Genomic DNA, 22,380 nt, shown 5'->3' on the forward strand with positions numbered 1-22,380 from the left:
TCACAGTGGGCAGGTCCATTTTTAACTAGGAGTCGCCTGTAAGTCTGGTCTTCTTAAATCGGGGACTGCCTGTACTAAAGACTGCATCGATAAAGTGTGGCTAGCCGTAACTAGATAAATGACGCTTACTACTAAACCTCTGTGAATTTTGCAATGATCCAAAAATCATTGACAGACAGGTCTACTGAATATTTCTACAATACAGCGAGCTTGGAGCAGCACATGCATCTAGAGTGGGTGTTAATCCTGGAAGGTTGGCCTTGCCTTACCGGTGAATATAAAAATATTCCAAGGTGAGGCAGCACTCCAATACTTACTTGTGTCTACAGCACAACGTTTCACCCTTTCCATGAGCTGCTTGAAAATGCATGTAGAGGGTGAAATGGTGCACTGTATAACATGTTGGTGAAACAAAAGCCACAAGTAAGTATTGGAGTGTTGCCTCGACATGGATTATTTTACTGTGTATTCCTAATATAGATAATTTTATATTACTTACCCACTGAACCTCTTCTCTGCAACACACCCCATTATAGTCACAAAGAGCAGCATACGTCTCTGAAAAACCACCTAAATAAAAGAATATTATTATTTATGTCTTAAAATAACTATAAGTGTTATCACAATTTGGCTTTTACTTAATTAGAAAATATAATACCAGAAATAGATTTTCTCTTATTAATCAAAGAACTACTCTGCGGTCACACATCATACAGGGAAAGTAAGCATTAGCCATTCACTCAGGGTCAGCTCCAGGTTTCAGGAGGCCCCTGGGTGAGAGAGCCTTAGGTGGCCCCTTTGTAGTGAACTCACGTAGTGGCATTAAAAATTCAGAAACTACAATAGTCTTCTGTTACCTAAAATATTCCCTAGTTTATCATATCATGGTTATTTTATATAACGCACCCCTCACCCCCTATGGATTCATTATGTACAGTTTTTTGTGGGACCGCCAGGAGCCCTGGGCCCCGGCATGTGCCCGGGTATGCTGGTGTTGTTTCTGCATTCACTTCTCCCTAGATACCCAAACTAAAACTTGTAACCTAAACGTCAACTAAATAATCTATTATATATGTATACATTATATCATATTATAAAATAGAGTATAAAATAGAGGTAACAACTAAAACATAAATGGCTATGCCAAATCTCCCCATGATCTCCCCGGATTTGATACCATTAAACAGATTGTAGCTGAAATTCACTCATTGGGGCAGATTTACTTACCCGGTCCATTCGCGATCCAGCGGCGCGTTCTCTGCGCTGGATTCGGGTCCGGCCGGGATTTAATAAGGTAGTTCCTCCGTCATCCACCAGGTGGCGCTGCTGCGCTGAAAAGCATCTGAACGCGCCGGAATTCACCGAGGCCGGCTGAGTGCAGGTAAGCTTGTCCCGAGCGACACATTTTCCGTTTTTAAATGCGGCGGTTTTTCCGAATCCGTCCGTCGCCACAATCCGATCGCGTGCGCCAAAATCCGGGGGCAATTCAGGTACAATCGGCGCAAATCGGAAATATTCGGGTAACACGTCGGGAAAACGCGAATCGTGCCCTTAGTAAATGACTCCCATTGTCTTCTATTGATGATTATTATGAGCATGCTTTTTGACATTTGCAGACTGTGTAGGGAATGATGGCCAATCCCCAATTGTCAGTGGTTTGAGTCTGTATTATCTGCCTATCAGTTTTGGGGAAAACCCCATGACCAAAACCCTGCAGTTACCAATAATACTCTGCAAACTCAGCCACCTTAATAAAGTTGGGGTTCGTCTATGTGCCAAAGCTGGATCACTGGAACGTAATATAGTTAAGGTCTTATTTTTCATTGTACACCTAAGCTTCTAGTCACCAATTCAAAATCTGTACCAGGCCTCCTTATAGTACTAGTCCAGTAGTCCCTGATATAGGGAAGGAAAAAGTTATTGGCCCTTGTGCACAAAATGTGGTCACATCCTGTCTCCAAAAATACTACACTATGTACCTGCCAGCAACTGGACCTTCTTATATGGGGTTAGGGTCAGCCACTCCGTTCATTTCTCAGTAGAAATGACTGTATCTGACTGGGTTTAATTGCATTTTTGTGAAAATCTTGTTTGTTTCAGTAAGTCTGATTTACGGTAATACAATATAAATATCCTCAACTTGATATGGCCACATTGATGTCTCCTGTCTGAAGTACCATTAAAGGATTGAAGGGGAGAGCACAGTTGGTCCCAGAACCTCATGTCTCAGACAAATTCCAGCATTTACTGTCAATATGCCTTAAAAAAAATCTACCTTCAAAATCCATCATGATAAACCAGGGACACTTACTCATAAATCCAGGAACCTGGATGGAGGGGGTTGGGTGAGACATGTTCTGCTCATTCTAACAGCCTGTGATGCTGCAGCACGAGGGGCTCTGGAAACACCCACCAGGGCCTCTCAGGCTTATAATCATAATTTTAAAAGTTTATTTTAGATGGAAGGAGGCAATGGATAACAAACATTAGACAATTACCATAGTGCCTGGATCTGTGTAAGTGTCCCCGGTTTATCATGGTAGATTTTCTTTACATTTATTATATTAAACTATAACTTTAATTTATACCTTTACCTAAAGTTTGCCAATTTGATGCTTGTATCAGAAAAGGCTTAACTCACTACTGAAAACATCTTTTATACTTCAGATCAGTCAAAGCATGTATCCTGATGCTATAAATACTTAATAGAATATACATGAGATTTATGAAGCCTGAGTTTGAAATATTTTATGAGTTATCGTAACCCCTGACAAATTGGGATGTTGGCCATCCATGTGGAACACTATCAGTATTGTCAAAAACTGAATGACAAATGGGTATTAAACATGTACCAGAGTTAAACTAATCTGCAGCTAGAGTCACAATGGTCTGATGTCTTCTAAATAAAATAATAATTAAATCGGTGTTTATATAGCGCCATCATATTCTGCAGCGCTGTACAGAGCTCACTTACATTGGAAATCTCGATGCCCAAAATGTGAAAATCTTCACTTACCTCAAGGTAATAGCACTCATTCATATAAATCAATAGCAGATGTATGCTTGCCTCGTACCATGCCTTTCAGCCGAGCAATACAAGCTATTTTTAGTCTTAGATTTTTTTCATCTGTACAACTGAAATTGCTATATCTTTTACATTTAAGATCTACATTTTTTCCACTAAAATATCAAATTGACTATTGAGCTTGGTCAATTTCCTGTAAAATTTATGAGATCTGCAAAATAGTCTTATTATACTGGAACAAAATGTTCAATAGTAACTCCATATGGTCTTGACAAAATATAAAGGTATATTTAATCACTGACAGCTGATAGCAATGATGCATATATCACTAGTAAGTTTGCTTCCCTGGCAATCCATTGGCACACCTTAAATTTTACAGAAACAGTTGCCTCCTTCCATCTAACCAGTTAGATGCCATGGTTGCTATTGAAAGTACCATCATGAGTTTAATGGACAGAAATAATTCTTGCCATTCTTTACACCCTCTCCAAGCGGTGCATGCACACTTACAAGGCAACATCATTTTACCATCCATTCACATAGCTTTGCGCTAGCTGTTTCCAAAACACAAGGCATAACTATTATGGCTTCAGGAGGTTGCTACAGTCACAACCCCTTGCTATAGGTGCAGTTTATGAAACCCCCAGTGATCGGTCAGTTCAGAAGAAGTCTATATGAGGTATAATCCAACTCGCTGTCATAAAAAGGACAACACTATTCATCCATAAATGGAGAAGATCTGTAACAGTAACTATATACTGAATACAACAAGCCCAAAATCAGAGAACTAGCTAAATAAATCAAATCTCTTAGTATGCTGAACACGCCAAGACGCATTTAATATTAATGGTGCTAACACATAGTTAACAAGTTACCATAGATGGCAAATAAGGGGGTCATTTACTAAGGGGATGATTCGCGGTTTCCCGATGTGTTACCCGAATATTTCCGATTTGCGCCGATTTCCCCTGAATTGCCCTGGGATTTTGGCGCACGCGATCGGATTGTGGCGCATCGCCGCTGGCATGCACGCGGCGGAAATCGGGGGCGTGGCCAAACGAAAACCCGATGGATTCGGAAAAACCGCCGCATTTAAAACAAAAAAATCTGTCGCGGAGCTTGCACTTACCTTCACTCAGCGGGAGCCGGTGAACTCCAGCGCGTTCCGATGCTTTTCAGCGCAGCAGCGCCACCTGGTGGACGGCGGAGGAACTACTTTAATAAATCCTGGCCGGACCCGAATCCAGCGCAGAGAACGCGCCGCTGGATCGCAAATAGACCGGGTAAGTAAATCTGCCCCATTGGCTAGCACCAGTCCACATCTTATAACCATCACATAATCACAAAACTGTCAAGCACATATACAACAGTAAAAAATCATATCAATTTGGAATGAAGCCTCATTGCTCATTGTAGGCGCATTATATTTTCTATTATACATTGTTATGCATACATAAAATGTAATCTCAAAGCTATTTAGTCTTACCGCAGATCCCAGTTGATGGCGGGAGAGCAGCAGTGTCGGAGTTTGGGGATGAATTTTGCGAACTGTCCGCAGACTCGGGATATTGTCGTCTGACCAAACATCTGTTGCACATTAGTAAGAATAATCAGTCAGGGTAACACAAAATACATCACTGGTTTTTGTTTTTAAGTTGTTTTTGGATCAAAGTTAAAATGTACTGGATTTGAAGTAAATGCTCTTATTCACCTAGTTTGTAATTACTGTATTATAGATATTCTGCAACTACATAATACAAAATACTTCATCATTTTAAAGCCTATTGAGAGCAATTATTATTTTTTCTTTAAAATGTATTTTTCTTTTTATATTTAAATGAAGAAAAAAATCATGATGAACACATTATAATAAATTAACTGGGTAGAGTAACTCAAACACAATGGGACTTAATAAAATACTGAATATTGTTTCCTTTAGAAGGCCATATGCATAGTTAACAAGTTTGTATCACTAATACATAGACATTCATTCCCCATCACTGGAATAAATAGGCAAGTGTGAATTTTGTATTTCCGGGCCCCAAGCAAAGTTATCTCTGGGGTCCCTTAATGCATTGCTCCACATCAAATAACAGCGCAAAGGGTTTATTGCTCTATTCTCAATTTGTTTGTGTCCTGAAGACGCCAGTACTGTAGAGTCCCTTGGTCTCAGGGTCTCCAAACAGTTGCCCCCTGCATACTGCCTACATATGGCTCAATGGTATGCAGAATCGTAGAAGGGTCACTAATATGTACACATGCATCCTGATCTAATAAGGTGCATAGGTCATGCTTACTATTTATTATATTTATTTATTAGAACTGTTAGATTTTTTAGAAAAAGGTTAACCTTATTAGCTCAATTGTAGCTACTGTCACAATGCATAGAAATGATGTAGTTTTCAGAATAGGAACGTACACTGTATCTGGAGAAGGAAAAATTTTTGATAACGTGGCCTGGATGCCGCTGATCAACTGATCTGTATTCTGAGAAGTCAAGGTCAACTGGTAGCTTCCTTTCTCTGTTTCAATAAGTATCTGCAAGAGGATGGAAAACTAGGTAATGGTGGCATGACAATCCTTGGACACAATGTAGGGAATATAGTGTGCAGTATGGGTGACAAATACTTAACACAAGTGTTTAGGCAAGAGACATAATAACCCAGTAACTGATGCATGTAGCACACTGAATTTATGGACTGAAATGAAGGATAAGACTAGCACCTAAAATGTTAGTCAACCATACTAGTATTTCTATAATATTGGTCTTGATATAAACACTCTTCGCTCTGGCTCGTCCGAATTTGGTTGCTTCATCTTCTGGCATCAACAAACTACTCAATGATTTGGGTTTCCCCTGCAACGGATTTGGGGTGTACCTGCCATGCTCATCCTTCATTGTCTGCAACATAGTTTTCGTGACTAGTATAGATACCTACAGTTATCTGTGTATTATACTTATGTATTTAATTATGGTGGCTTTTTAGGTGTTTGTATTTAATGTGTGTGTGCGTGTATACATGGGCCCATGTATGTGTCTGTCATTATATGTTTTGTTGATGTAGTAGCTTTTTATGTTATATCTTACTTTTTATGTATACTTATATATATACTGTTTTCGTCACACTTTTTTTGTGTTGGATTGAATTTTGTCATTGTAGAAGGATTTTTATCCAGTCTTTATACATCATGGCACATTGATCATTTATTTATTTATTTATTCACTTATTGATTAGTTTATATATATTCACACTTTGCACTTTAGAGGTATTTTTTACTGTTATCTTACAAACATACCTATCCTAGGCACTTTACATATAAGAACCATCCCTCCTGGGCCAGATCTGTGCGGCGCTGTACGCCGCGATGGAGGTCACATGACACCTCATCATGTGACTAGCGGGTACAATATATACTTACCTTAGGCACCTTTTACATATAAGAAAGATCTCCTTTGTGCTTGATTTGTGCGGCGCCGCACGCCGCGATGTGGGTCACATGACATTTCATCATGTGACTCGCGGACATAGGCGCATGCGCACTACACTAAGGCGGACGCCGAACGCTTATTTCTTTCATCATAGCGCTCCAACACCTGCCGCCACTGATTACAATAACACAGGTATTTATACTTTGTCATTCATCACACCAGTCACCCCTGAGGAAGCCACTGTGAGTGGCGATACGCGTGGGGCTCCTTCCAGCCCCCCCCCCGTCCTTTTTGCCTGCCAGCCCAGCGTCATATTGGTAACTATTTTCACCCACTGTTTTACCATGTCTTGTACACTGGCTTTATTTTTTGCCATATTGTTGTAGTACATTTTTGTTACTTCTGACATATATTTTTTTGTATTGCTTTAGCTGGACAGGTTTAAGGCTTGGGGGCTGTACAGGGAGATGTTGTTTTGATGGGTATTTATCATATGCCCTACCCTCCCTGTGTTTTTGTACAGAGGATTCTGATCCTTTTTAAATGTTTTTATTCTATTTTTGGTGTGTTCTGTGTATGTACTAATAAAGATTGTATTTTGGTATAGCACATGTTTCTTTTTGTTTCATTGATATAAACACTCAGCATTAGTTAAATATATTCAGTACCTGGCTAAGACTGATAGCTGTGAGAGAGCGAATTTCCAGCACACTAAATGAGCTTTCAATCTAAATAAAAATGTGAAAACATGAAGGTTAACATTAGTATAGTAACAGTAATAAAATATAGTCAAAAAGCTAGTCAAGGGTACAATCAAGTTCTTGAGAAATGGTGAAAGAATAATGGTGAATAATGGGAACATAATGGTCAAAGAGGAATAGGCAGCAAATTAGGTTGTAGAGGTGCCCTAACAAGTTCTAAGGTCAGGAGCCCTTAAAATGGTCATTTTTTAACAAACCTTTGCATAAACAAGTAGGGCACGTGAATACAATAAACTTTGTAACATATGTTGTAGAGTTGGATGGTCGGCACTCATCCCTGTACTACCTCGTGCACGTGGAACAATCCAAAGTATCCAGAAACAAAAGGCACATTTAGGTAGTCATGATTGTTTCTTTTTTATTCTGATATAAAGTGTACAAATATAGGATATAGTATGCGTTACGGCTCTCCTGAGCCTTCGTCAGCTATCTAACATATCACAAATCTGTTTTGTTTATTTTGTTGGCTAATTTTAAAATGTAAATGGTGTATCTTTCTTTACACAAATAATGCGGCAAAACATAATCATTCAGAAAAGAAAGGAAAGAAATGAACAGAACAATTCATCTAAGATAGCAAAATATGCCAACTTGTATTTAATCTTTACATTTACCATCTTAGAGAAAATTTCTCAATAAACATGATTATATGAGTGGCTCTCAGGGAACCTTGATAAAACATTGCTCACCTTCGCGGGTAGTTTGACGTAGAAAATATAGAATCTCCAGCATGTTGTGACCTGAGAATAAATACAAAGATATGACAGATTTGATGCTGCTTATAATACCATGAAAGTGAATATATGCAGCCATGGCACCAAATGAAAGTGGTTAAGTGGATCAGTTGCTATGGTTACTTCCCTGCTTTATTTTGTGGTGCCCCACTGAATTGTGTATCCGAGAAAAGACAATCAGGTAGATCCTATAAATAGTTATTTTCTAGCTTGTCACTAGGAAACTGGAGTTTGATATCCCCTTCACTGAAACAGTAGAAAATGTATTTATTCTGTGTGATACATACTACACTCAAGAGCAGCATTGTTTCCTGGAGTTTGCATATGATATTTCCGCAGTTAATATCAAGATATATATACATCGTGTTTTTATTTTACAGGCAGCAGGCATGTTTTCAAACCAAAAAAAATGGATGTGAGCTAGGATTTATATAAAGTTATTCATGTCTATGGACAAGATGGGTGCCCATATACTGTTATCATTTCATGTCCTGTAAGTTTGCATGCTTTTTATAGACTAGAACGTTGCTAGATGAAGGGTGGTTTGTATAAGCCCTGGATTTGTCTGCAGTACCCAAGGGTTAATGCAGACATGTGGTGAGCAGGAGTAGTCTGTTAGTCTATGTTGGCCTAGCTAGCATAGACATCTTTTTTAAAGTCCATACTGGGCCTGCTTATTATAGCATATGGGTCGGCCGGTAGTGGGACGCTTACTCCATCTGGGCTACGGTACTCGTTTTTTGCACAAGTGCAGGTCACAGGACTCGTGTGGCAGCCAGGTGATGTGCTATTGTGTTAGACAGTACTCAGGCAAGTTTTTGTTTATCGTATTTTTTGCCCTATAGGGCTCACCGGACTATAAGGCGCATTAGTCCGATGCGCCTTATATATGTAATAATTACATATATAAGGCGCATCAGACTATAAGGCGCGGGGTCCGGGGGCGTGGCGGAGGCGTGGCGGAGACCCGACGTGACGCGGCGACGGGACGCGGCGACGGGACGCGGCGACGGGACGCGACGCCGAGACGCGATGGGGAACGCGGGGAAGGTGAGCGGGGAAGGTGAGCGGGGAAGGTGAGGGGGAGGTGGAGGAGGGCAGCGGACCATACGTACATAGGTCCCGCTCCAGGTCCCGCTGGAGATCTGCTGTCTCCGGTCTCCGGTAGCGGGGACCTATGTAAGTATGGTCCGCTGCCCTGTGCCCAGCGCCATACATAGGGCGCACCGGACTATAAGGCGCACTTTGGATTTCCACGGAAATCCAATGCTTTTAAGTGCGCCTTATAGTCCGGAAAATACGGTATGCCTTTTAGGCTGAATTTAAGTTGTTTGACTAGGAGTGGATCTGCATCTACATGCTCAAAGAGTGCGTAGCTGGAGTTACCAGGAGGCGCTACCACCGAGGGGACAGATGTGCCAACTTTTTCACCTGGTCCACAAGTAGCTCCAGCTGGAGACATCAACCCCAGCCCAGATTGTGGAGACAGTCGTTTTGGACCATTTCCTGAGGGCCTTGCCAGGTGAGTTCCAGCAATGGGTAGGATCCGTGAACCTGACCACACAATTGGAGTCCTGTGCACCTATGGGGACATAAAGGACTACTCAACCACAATTTTTAACTTCTAGACCTCTTGTGGAGAGACACTACATGAGACAGGGATTGTCATGAACTTGCCCCATGACCTTATCTTGGGACGGAACTTCCACATGCTCTGGACTCTATGGAGAGTTGGGGATCCATTCTCCACAAGTAATACCTGAGGGTTCTGAGGACCTGAATACCTGAATACCTGAGGAAACTGGGCTTCCTGTCATAGGGTTGACCACCATAATAATAATTCCTTTATTTATATAGCACACAAAGATTACACAGTGCTGCACAGTGCTTACCCAATCAGCCATAGAAGAAGATAGTAGTTTCACATTACCCCTAGATTTATTAGCAAGTGAAGCTGAGGAGGTAGTGACAGGGCCGCAGTTGTCGGATTTGGAGGTATCCTGTGACAACTTTGGTATCGCACAACTCCAGGACCCTACTCTGGTCTAGGCCAGTGAATATGTTGTAGAAATGAATAGAGTACTTCAGCACCCAGATGTTGATAAGTGGTTTCCTCGCATAGTGGTTAATCAGGAATTATTTTACCGAGTTGATAAGATGCACAACTAAACCCAGGAGCAAATGGTACCCCTGCCTTATCATCAAACTGTATTGGACCTGGCTTATAAGTGCAACATCCCCCACCGGGGCCTAGCCTTTTCTTGGGGCCTAGAAGCAGCCAGGGCCCAGAATACCGGAGTGACTGGCGATTGCAGCCTAGGGCACTCTGATGTCACGGTACTTGGTAGGGGGACCAGAGGGCTGACCTACGGCCTGGCAGGTCTCCAGCAGGTGGTGTGTGCAAGAAATATGGAGGGAGAGGCTGACATACTTGTTTCTCCCTGAGGAAACCCCTGAGTGTCTGTAAGATAAGTCCCTGGGTAATGGCGTGGTAGTAGACAACAGGTACCTATTGAACAACAGGTACCAGGAAACAAGCCAAAACGGTCAAACAGCAGGTTCGGATTCTGGTACTGGAGTGGTCGTGGAGAGTAGTCCGCAGGATAAGGCACCAGCCTGATGGTATCTGCAGGCTGGGATAATTGAGGTGGAGCTGTGTCCAAACTGTGCAAGCTGCAGCTTTGAATTAGAGTCTCCTGACTTAGTTCCTGGGATTGGTATCTGTGTCAGCACTGAAGGTGTACTCCACACTGTATCTCTCTCTTCACTCAGACCATGAGGTCAGACTGAACTGCACCATGTGTTAAAAAGACTCTGCAGACTGGACCATGTGCTCCCTCTGCACAGGGGTTTTATACTCCCCCTGGTAGCACCTCTCCAATCACATTCCAGTTTACAATACAGCCACATAATTGGATAACATCTTACGCCCATTTAACTATTTTCCAGGCAGAGGCTACAGTAGCTATAACACAATGACCAGGTTCTAGAACCTTCATAGAGGGTTTGCGACTGCCCCTAACATCTTCTGACCTGAAGTCCATTGATATTTCTGCCTATTATTAAGGTACCCTTTGAAAGGGTGGCTATGGATTTGGTGGGTCGTCTGGTTAAATCTGCCCTGGGGCATCAGCATATTCTGGTAGTCATGGACTAAGCTACTCGATATCCTGAGGCCATCCCACTACAGAACACATCTGCAAAATTATTTGCTAAAAAATTTTTTGCCATGTTTTGCCGAGTGGGTCTACCTAAGGAGATACTCATGGATCAGGGTATCCCATTCATGTTGAGAGTGACCAAGGAGCTATGTCAGCTCTTTAATATCAAACAGTTACGCACATCTGTGTACCATCCTCAGATGGATGGATTGGTAGAGCGGTTTAACAAAACTCTAAAGAGTATGCTAAAGAAGGTAAACAAGGATGGGAGAGACTGGGATGTTCTTTTGCCATATTTAATGTTTGCCATCCATGAAGTTCCACAAGCTTCTACTGGTTTTTGCCATTCGAGTTAGTATATGGCAGACATCCCAGGGGCCTATTGAACATAGCCAAGGAGGTATGGGAACAAGAGCCCACCCCCCACAAAAGTGTAATTGCAGATATGCAGGACAGGGTGGCGGCCGTCATGCCTATAGTCAAGGAGTATATGGAGGAGGCACAAAGAACTTAAAGGGGTATTACCATCAGGGCATTTACATTTAATTAAATTCATTTGCTATATGTAAACATTTCTTCAATTGGATGTTAATAAAAAAATGTTCCTGTGTGAAGATAATGTCTCATAAATGTAGTCATTCTGTCCCTTAGAAACGAGATAGCTTCCTCGGATACGACCACGTCACACTCCGGCAGCGGTGGCCAGACATGCGATATAGAGTCCTGCTGGACCATCAGGATTCAGCAATCATTACCACAGGACTGATGTCATGTAGTAACTTCCGGACATTTTATATACAAAAATAATTTGTTTCTTTGTGCAATCCCTCCAGCAGAGGTGGCCGTATCCGAGGAAGCCATCTCGTTTCTAAGGGACAACATGACTACATTTATGAGAAATTATCTTCACACAGGAACATTTTTTTTAATAACATCTAATTGAAGAAATGTTTATGTATGGCAGATTAATGAAACTGAATGTGAGTGCCCAGACGAGAATACCCCTTTAAAGCTGGGTTTAGAACAGGACAAGGACCGTTAATCCCGGAAAACGCTCTAGGAGCTGCTTTCTAAAGTAAGTAATCTTACCATTTGGTAAGATTTGTGGCTATCTGGTTGGATTGAAGGTGCAATTGTAATCTCCGAAGTCACTAACAACAGAATATAAACTGGCAGCACATTGGATTCTGTTGATTTCTGCAGGATCTAATGATACTGAGATGTACAGGAGGAAGCCAAATTACTTCCATAAATGAAAACCATGCACTGATAAATAAGTGATTCCACTCACAACCTTATCTATATGGGAGTGACCTGACTGTCTGGGACTAAACATTGATCAGTGATTCTGTATTTCAACATCCCAAATACTACAAAATCTTATCAAAGCTTTATTGATCCCTGATCACAACCTGAATTGTTTTCTAATATAACTTTATAGGTGTGGGAGTTCAATTTGATACAGATTTGCAGAGCCCCTGTATAGCAATAACATTAAATGATGAAATTATGCCTTAAACACTAATGCAACAAAATTATATTGAAGGCAAAGTTCCTACTAAAGGCAACTCTTAAAAAATGAAATTTACATAGAATTTTTTTATATTGAAGGAATCTATGATAAAAAGTCAAAAACTCCTGTCGTGAAGCCACATTAACAAGTAATTCAGCACATAAAGGTGGACCATAAAGAAATGGTGGTTATAGACAGATGTTCACTTGAATACATTGGCTATTTAAAATCAATAAAAACAAATAAAGTTGGAATAAATATCCTACCATGATTTCAGTTACCAATATAAACTTATGTTTGTTATAAAGTAATATATTGAGTAAAAGTTACATAAGCTGATTTATTAAAGGGTTTCCTAGGCTAGTCATATTTATAACCCTATCTATATTGATGACCCCATCTGCTACTTGAAGGGATGCAACAGAGTGGAGGGATCCAGAAGTAGACAGGTCTATTACAAAAGAAAATTCACAAAAACGCTCACCATTCCTCTCAGCTCCACTTTGTTGAGCTCTTACTCTCAATCGGAAACAGGGGTGAAGGACCTGCTTGTGGGAAAATGTGCAAATCTTGAAGAAAAGTGGCCGTCCATGACCATTCAATAAAATGTAAATCTTTTTTATTTAAAAAAAAAAAACCCTGTAGTTTATTACTGCTTCTGTTTGCTTTTCTTCAACACAAAGGGGCTCATTTACTGAGGGTTGCATTGCACACTTTTGTCAGACTGTGCACCTTTTTCTCGGCTAAAATGGCTTGTACAGGTATTTAAGAAGTGTGTGCGCGGGATAGTGGCGTACGCAACCCTTTTGTGGCGCAGCTCCGCTGGCTTCCATGCCACACAATTTAGAACGGTCCGACTGATTCGGACTGAGTGTGGTATTTAACTTTCAATATTGTGTCACAAGCCCTGTGTTTAAAATGCACCACAAAAAAGATAGTGAACTCTGTCGGACCAGTGCTGAGAAGCGACACATTCATGATTTCTCGCGCATGATCTTAGTCAATTGCCGCACGCTGCATTATACACAGACAATTCACTTTCAGTGAACTCCAGTAACCCTGTAAGTAAATGTGGCGCAAAGTATCAAACAAGTGCAATATAGTGACTAGACAGTGCCGCTGCCTCGTTTGAATCCGGTGGTCACAAGATCACAGGAAGTCAAAGAGTTAAAGCAGAGCTGCTGGGCGGGGTCAATTTAAGATGCCCCAGTTATGATGAAAATTGTAGGGAAAAAATAGTATACATTGCAAATGTTGCATTGGGGGTCTTTTATGACATTGTGTAAGACATATTTTGTAGCAAATTAGCAACACATACAGAAGCAGCCCAATGTGTCATGAAAAAAAATTCTGGTAGCGCACCAGAAAAAAAAAGGTAGGGCTATTAAACCGCCATGTCCACCTGGTCATCCAAGGGTTAACTAAAACAATGATATAAATCACTAATCGAGATTAGAAAATCTATGCAATAAATTTGGGTTTGCTCTGTCATTTTCTGTTGAATTCTAGGCCTGGCCCTGCCTAGCATATAATTGCTCTCCAACCTGTGCCTGAATGGGCTCCATTCCATCCGCCACTCAGCACGGACCCTTCCATGACCGCTTGGCATGGAGCTCCCGTAAGAAGGAAAATAATCACAGTTATACTAAATCTTTCCACACAAAACTTTATATCAATATACTAAGCATCAACTTTCTAAGGCTCCTATATCCATCCGCCCAGTTTGCAGCCCGGGTACAGTGAGCACAACTTGTGTCACTGTACCATGCTGTCCATGGGAAAAAGATAGAGCATGCTCTTTTTCACGTTTTTAAGGCCAGGTGCCATGCCTCACTATGGAGAGCAGCGCTCATCCCTCCACCTTTCCAGAGGAAATTTTGCTACACGGGTCCCGGCCTGAAAGTAACCTTACCTTCAATAACCAAGAATGTTATTTAGTATTACATTTTTTGGAAATATTTTTGGAGACTGTATAAATACCTAATTGGGTCAGACAAACTCAACAATGATGATATTCTATTAATAAATGACAGTGCCATCATACTGCAAAAATGTGAATTCCTCTGCTTTAGAGGTTAAAGGGCATCAACCACCAGGATGAAAGACTGTATGCAAATGAGCCTGAGGGGCTCCAGGCTCCATAGGTGTTAATGGAGCCTGGAGCCCCTCAGATTCATTTGCATACAGTCTTTCATCCTGGTGGTAGATGCCCTTTAAGCTGAAAACTCTGTGCAACTACAAGACAAGTGTCTAACTTCCTATGACAGCTGACTATCCTATGACAGCTCCTATTATATACCATTTATTCCATGTCCATATCCTATTGGTTATCAATTACTAGAAATTTTAACCTTGATGGTTGGTCATTAGTAGACATTTGAATAGACACCTGTATTGGTTCCTGCTTCAGTAGCAGTTAGGCAAGGGTATTTAATCCTACATGCATGTATCTAGTAAGCAAGTTCTCATTGTGAAGGTGCGGTAGGCGTCCTGATGTGTAGGCAGAGGTGGCAAGTGTAGATATGTGTTTGCAACCATGTGAATTCCATGTATTAATGTAGGTATACAGTGACCGAACATCGGGGAGCATCTAATCTGGAAAATTTTCCATTTTTAAATGTTGGAAGGGTTAGGAATCAAAGCTGTCTTTAATTTCAATAGTTAAAACAGTTAGCAAAAGTTTTCTTTCTTGTAGTTAAAGAAACCTTGTTACTGGCCACACCACTGATCATATTTCTCTATGACACTGAAGGCACATCACAAATGTGGTGGAGGCAATTGTTTGTTACACTCTTTCCCACAACCATACCTATAATAAACAATCATTTTATAAAAACCAGTGGATAACATCAAAAGAACTATTCTGCCACAATGGGCCACATTCTAGAAAGTCAGTCCCTTTATGGAATCAGCAGAGCAAGGGACCTACTACCAGATACATATGCCATAAGCAGGGCCTGCGCGCCTATTTTCACCAATATTCTGGCTATGCTGTGTAGTTTTTCAATCTTGCAATCCCAATTTATGATCCAACCTAACTGTAAGTACAGAAACCACAATTTCTACAACATAAGCTTTTTATGGGTAAAATAAAACAATAAAAAGTTTGAAAAAATATTCATTGGTAATAAACGATCTAGAATCATACAAAGTTAAAAAAAAATTTATCTTCTGATAACATGGTGGACCATCAAGTGCCATTCATATCCTTTATGGAATAGTTCTGGCAGTTACATTATCTTAAATGAATGCAGATGAATAGGTCTTTATGTCAAGACAATAAAAGGCTACAGTTTGCCAGTTTAGCAGCAAAGTATATCAGGTAACTATTGTAGATTAAATGTAATTAAGCTATGTGCATCAGAATATTACATTTCTAAATTCTCATTATTTTACGTATGCGCAGATACTCAGATTGGCGAGGTAGACACCATTTGTGTATGGTGGAATCCATGCTGTTCCAACATGTCTGTGAATAAGTAAGAAATTGCTTGTATCTGTATAAGTTAGAATATGAAGCCATAGCCAGAGATGACAGGTACATCTGTGCTGGGGATGAGAGGCTCATACACATTTGCTACTCACTAGTATCCTGTCTTCTAGCTTTCTTGGTCTGGTCTCCAGTTGCACTCTCTGGAGACGAAACTCTCCTCCAGCCCGACTCAGCAGCTGTCTAATGCTGTCTGGGGAGACAATGTGAGACAATCCGTTGAGCATATTGATACTTGAGATACGAAAAGGAAAAACATAGCAGTAAATCTGAACTACCATACAGTATCTGCCTAGCTACAGAATCCATAGTGCCATTATATTGCTGGCTGGGAATCTTTCCAATGTCACAAAAAAATACAGTATATGCACATAAGACATGCAGTGTGCTACACTTAGATGGAAATGGTTATGGGTGACATTATCCAGCAACAGTTGTAATGACAAAAATATATGAACATTCATATAATGTATGAACATTCAGTAGATAATGTTATAATTATAACACATACACGTTACTCCTTTACACACAATTTACATTTTATATACAGTAAAGAGGCCAGTAGTCTGCAGGACAGACAGAGAAATAGACAGAGATAGATAGAGAGAGATAGAGATAGATAGATAGATAGATAGATAGATAGATAGACATAGATAACCAGAGCAGAGGGCACACTGAAGGAGTTTGGATAATAATAACTACTTCCAAATTCCGCTATGTCCAAAAAACCTTTGAATGTCCAATTCAGCTTATCAGCTTATATTTTAATATCTTTCTCGGACATGTGGGATTCGTTGCATTAAAAATTATCTAGATATGTCTAATAAGCGTATGACACATAGAGGCATATAAAATTCATAATCATATGTACTGAAATAAGCAACATAAAGGAACCAAAAATACAAAACATTGTAGAAGATAATGCCAAATATACATGCAGATTGGATGAAGAGAGTAAGAGATATTTACAACTCACCTTGCAGTGCTCTGCAGGGCTCCATACACAGCTGGTTCATGGCTGCTGCATTTCTTGCTCTGTCATAACATCAGCTGCATGCAGCCACAGTGAGCGAACCTGTTTAGTTTTATATGTAGTATACAGGGTGTATATATTATTATGTCTCTATGTATGTATAAATTTGTGTGATAACGGAGTCTGTATTTATAGCGGATTTGTGTATGTCCTCTATACAGTATATATGAAGCATAGGCTGTGTATGTGGAATGGGTGTGCTATCCTCCCTTCTTGCCTGGATATTGCATTTGGTAGCTGGCTTCTGTGTTGGTGTCTGTCTCTCCCAGTCTCTCACTCTGGATGTTGATGATAAAGAGAGCAGATCCAGCAGCAGAACTGCGTATGTGTGAGAGATTGAGAGGGAGAGAGACAGACAGAGTCTGTGCTGCTTATGTGTTGGTGAGAGAAAGATAGATGGAGAGGGAGAGAGTGTGTAAGATAGGGAGGCAGTGAAAAGAAGGGAAGCGGCGAGAGATGGGGGTGGCACATTGTGCCATTTAACTGCTTCTGCTTCTCTCAAGAAATTCAACCTTGGGAAAATGTGCTGTTGTGATATGCCTTTAAATCGATGGCTACATCATAAAATCTCTTAAAAAATTCCAGGTGTTGATAGGAATCGTTTTGAAATTTTTTTTGGTCTGTGGATCATTTCAAGACATGGGCCACAGATACTATAATATTTGCTGCGTAATCTGTGTGCGTCATATAAATAAAGAAATTATTATTATATCACGGTAATGGTTTGATTATGGGTATTTATCCATATTTATTGATAAAAATAGATACTGTTTATCTATACTTTTAAAGTTTAACAACTGCTCCCTAATGTGCTCTTACGCTAGTAGTAGTGTATTCAGTTATTTTTCTGCAAAAGCACATATATATTTTAATATAAACCTCCTAACTTTACTTACTGAGATCAGGGCTATAATGTAATGGCCATCCCAAGGAACACAAACCTGTGGTATATGCATGATGTTGACTTCTCTATTAGTACTAACTGGACCAGATGCAGAACTGTCTTGATCCTGTTTGGCATGTCCTGATGAAAGTCTGAGATCACTTCTCAGTAATATAGTTTAAAATAAATGTATACAATATATAGTAGATCATTATAATTATTACCAAACCATTTTAGAATGTTCCACTCAAGTTTCTTCATGCTTATTCACTGAAACATCTGGAAAAAAAAAAATTAAGGATGAAAGCCAAAGTTTACACACAGCAGTCGATAGTGTATGTATGACCATAGTTTTTGGCAGTAGAGTTTCTACACTTTATGGACTGTGTTTGAGCTGTGGTCGAGGCGCGACTAAATAAGCAATGTTTATTTCGAATTTTGAAGTTGGATTTCAGCAAAATAATCTCCTTTAAAATTATATAGATAAAGGGTTATGTTCAAAGAATTGTCCTGCTCTCAGAGTCTGCATGGCACATCTACTTTAGCCATGGCCAGATAAATGTACCATGTTTTACCATAAAGAGGAAATTCATTGGCTCTTTATTTTAGATCATAAAGAGGGGTTTCAGTGGAAGATCATATTCTGGGACACTAAAGTAAAGCAAAACCCCCTTTAAAACAAACCTGTCATCATGAATGTCATTTTTCGCTAGTGACAGGTTTTAATAGTCTATGCTGTGCTAATTTCAATTGTCTGTGTTAGCATTCTGAATAATTTCAGTAGTATATATACATTTATTTTACATTTTATATACATTTATTTTACATTACCTGGCTCCCTGTCAGTAGCATGTGGTGAGTCCTGTGGGGGAGGCAGCTGCAGCCTATGTGTGCCTGTGCCAGTCTCCTCTACTCCACACTGAAGGAGTAGTAGGGAATGGAGTGGAGAAGAGGAAGAATGCATGAGGAGACACAGGCACACATGCCCATAGGCAGCTGCCCCATCACCGGGACTGAAAAGCTGAAATTATAAAGAAAGGTGACAAAGGCATTTTTAAAATCAGCACAGTGCAGGATGGTCACAGGTTGAAAATGACATTAATGGTGACAGATTTGTTTCAAAGAACATTTTTTATAAACAAAAATAGCAACTATAGTAGCCTGGGGGAGGAAACTAAAACTAATATATTGTAATCAGATTGTTGGTGTATTGAATAAATGTAAAATATTTTAAACCAACTGGGTGCAGAGTAGCATATATTAAAACATATAATAGCCAATATAGTCCCCTATATTTCCTAGGGTCATCAGGGGTAAGGGTCAATGCAAGTATCCTTTAAAGGGCTAAAAAAAACTCTGGTTGATATAGAAAGATGTAAACCAGTAAGAACACGGATTACGCAGCGCTGCACAGAGTTTGCCGGATCAGTCCCTGTCCCCATGGGGCTCACAATCTAATCAACCTTCCAGAATGTTTTGGATGTGGGAGGAAACCCATGCAAACACGGAGAGACCATACAAACTGTTTGCATATGTTGACCCTGGGACTTGAACCCAGGTCCCCAGCACTGCAAGGCTTTAGTGCTAACCACTAAGGCACCGTGCTGCCCGCCTTAGGAGTTTGCCACCTAAAATACATATATATCAATTTTTTTAAAATATCCTTTTACTTGAACGCTGTGGATTTTAATGCAGTCTGTCACCATGGAAACTACCCAAACCGCTGTAGTGACTGGATAGATGAAAAAAAATGCTGATTTTGAATATGTATTTTTTTAGTTAGGTATTCAGTGGCATTCCCCCGCTGTCAGTTCGCAACAGGAGATGGACCTTGCCTCTGGCCTCTGCTCATCCAATGTTGGGTGTTGCCAGTTTGTAAATAACAAAATTGTTCACAACTGTTATCTTTTCAACTATGCATTTATTACAACAGTTTGTAGAGGCACAACATAGTGGCAGATTCTCTACAAAAATGATCAAAGGTTTTATTATTACAAAATTGAACTATAGTGAAACCATTATGAATTTCCTGCTTTAAGTCAAATTCAAGTTTAAGTTGATTGTTGGGGATAAATCTAGGACCCAAAAGTAGTTTTTCATTTATTTATTTTTTAAAATATTGAAACTTGTCACTGTTTTTTTTTGTAAATGCATAGCATATAAAAGGGAGCCTGGCGAATCTGCTGGCATGGAGCTAGAAGCTGCCAAAATATTTGACTTGCCCCGAGGTTGTAGGGTGCATTAATTGCCTTCACACTAACAAGCGAGCCCCTTAAAGAAAAAATAAATCTTTACTTACATAGCACCTACAGATTACGCAGCACTGCATAGACCTTACCAAATCAGTCCCTGCCCCAATGGGGCCCCCAATCTAATCAACCAACCAGTATGTCTCGGAGGAAACCAGAGGAGCCCCACACAACCATGGAGAGAACATACAAACTCTTTGCCAATGTTGACCTGGGTGGGACTTGAATCCAGATCCCCAGTGATGTAGTGCTATAGTGCTACCCACTCAGCCATCGTACTTACCTAGGATCCACAGTTAATATGGGGATTTTATTTTCACTACCCCAGCTATTAATCCTATTTAAACAGTCATCATGCTCATTTGTGAATCATGTTCCAGGCACATAATACTGCAGCAAGTGTTTCTTTTCTTGCTGTCCTTGATAAACTACATAAGGGCTTTGAATCACTTTCCCTCAAGAAGGGACGGTTTAAGTTGTAGAAATTCAGATAAATTCCACAAGATCTTGATTAAATTGACACATTTCAATGCCACAGTTACAACTTCTATTGACATGTACTAAAAGGCACCAAGTGATATGGGATTTGGATGCCTCATTTAATGTCCCTTGGGTTGTGTCTATGCTTTACTATTGTTACAAAACATCCATTGGTCTAATTCTGACAAAACTGTATGCCCTGCTTTACTGCAGTCTTTATATTTCTTTTTATTCTTCTTGTTCTATACATTAGGGGACTTTTATCAGGACTTGTACGGCAGTTTTTTTTTTAGCAATATTCAAAAAATACTTGTGAAATGCCAACCATTGTGATTATTTTTGCCATTCACGTCACCTCTACTCCAAGAGCGCTACCAGTAGCGGAGTGGGCTGGCGTGGGGCGTTTCTGCTTCGTGTCTGTGCACTCGCTAAAGCATATGAACATTTACCAGTGAATGTTCACAGGTCTTTACACAAAACTACTAGTTTTGCCTGGCAGCACAGTCGCCTGCCAGATACATCAGGACGCAAGGGGCATGGCTTGCACAAGCGTCAGCGTATAATAAATTCCCCCCATTGAGTGTATGCTGCTCTTCTGATGGGTATCTGTTGATAATCTCTCGCACCAGTGCATTTAATTTGCTATTGAGTTCAATGCATAACCCTGTTGTCTCACATCTATAAGTCATTAAGAATGCCAGTGTCCCGGTAGGTGTATAATTTATGGAAACCCGTCTGTTAAGTGTAGTACATTCCTAACACGATTAGTTCATTAGTGGTTTCACCTCGGTTTACAGCTGTTTTAACAACTCCACTAAGTTGTTATACATATCCTTATTCAAGCTGTATGTTCTCAGGCAAATTTACATAATTTTAAATTGTCTTCCATTGTGTCATATTGCTCCAATCCTGTCAAAGACTTTGTACGTGTACCTCTGCTTACTATCAGGCATACTAGTAATTTTACAGTTCCAACTAAAAATTTGTGTTTGTATTGTAAACTTTGTCAACAATTGTCAGTGTTGACTGAAAAATAAAAGAATATATGGCTTGTGGAAAGAGGAAAAACAGAATCACAAAAAAGGAAAAGGTATGGAAATGGTTAAAAATGTAAATCAGTTGTTCCTGATTGAAAAATCAGCAAAAAAGAAAAAGTGAGAAAAATGTACACTATATTCCCTTATCCCCCTTAATCCCTTATGTTACATATGGGGATGTAGCAAGATGAATCCATAGGGAGTGTTCAAGCGCCTATTGCACAAATTATAAAATTGACTGCCAAAGGTGATCTCTTTTGTAGATCTGTATATACCGTATATACTCAAATAAAAGCCAACCCGAGTATAAGCCAAGACCCCTAATTTTACCACCAAAAACTGGAAAAAACTATGGACTCGAGTATTCGCTGAGGGTCGGAAATGCATTGGTCACAGGCCCCCCCACCCCCCAGTATATAGCCAGCAAGCCCCCAGTAGTATATAGCCAGCAAGCCCCCAGTAGTATACAGCCAGCCAGCCCCTAGTAGTATACAATTGTCAGCGTTGACTGAAAAAAAAAAAATATATGGCTTGTGGAAAGAGGGGAGTAAAAAACAGAATCACAAAAAAGGAAAAGGTATGGA

At 40.1% G+C, this 22,380-nt stretch overlaps 1 protein-coding gene across 5 annotated transcripts in view; it reads right to left on the reverse strand.

The window, feature by feature from the left end:
• CARMIL3 (capping protein regulator and myosin 1 linker 3) overlaps nucleotides 1-17,588 on the reverse strand; it is a 63,329-nt gene extending 45,741 nt beyond the window's left edge. For 3 of the 5 annotated variants that reach the window (XR_011855194.1, XM_072150607.1, XM_072150597.1), the window contains exons 1-7: nucleotides 17,091-17,588; nucleotides 16,210-16,307; nucleotides 7,906-7,956; nucleotides 7,124-7,183; nucleotides 5,445-5,563; nucleotides 4,512-4,612; nucleotides 500-570 (exon numbers count right to left, since the gene is read on the reverse strand). Coding sequence is in view for 4 of the 5 variants with exons in the window: in XM_072150607.1 (XP_072006708.1) it covers nucleotides 500-570; nucleotides 4,512-4,612; nucleotides 5,445-5,563; nucleotides 7,124-7,183; nucleotides 7,906-7,956; nucleotides 16,210-16,307; nucleotides 17,091-17,130 (540 nt within the window). In the remaining variant the exon portion in view is untranslated. The remainder of the gene's footprint in view (nucleotides 1-499; nucleotides 571-4,511; nucleotides 4,613-5,444; nucleotides 5,564-7,123; nucleotides 7,184-7,905; nucleotides 7,957-16,209; nucleotides 16,308-17,090) is intronic. The other 2 variants (XM_072150612.1, XM_072150602.1) reach the window with 1 other exon arrangement.
• Nucleotides 17,589-22,380: the final 4,792 nt, after the last annotated feature.

The sequence above is a fragment of the Engystomops pustulosus genome, chromosome 1 (genome assembly GCF_040894005.1).
Source record: "Engystomops pustulosus chromosome 1, aEngPut4.maternal, whole genome shotgun sequence".
Taxonomy (NCBI): Eukaryota; Metazoa; Chordata; class Amphibia; order Anura; family Leptodactylidae; genus Engystomops; species Engystomops pustulosus.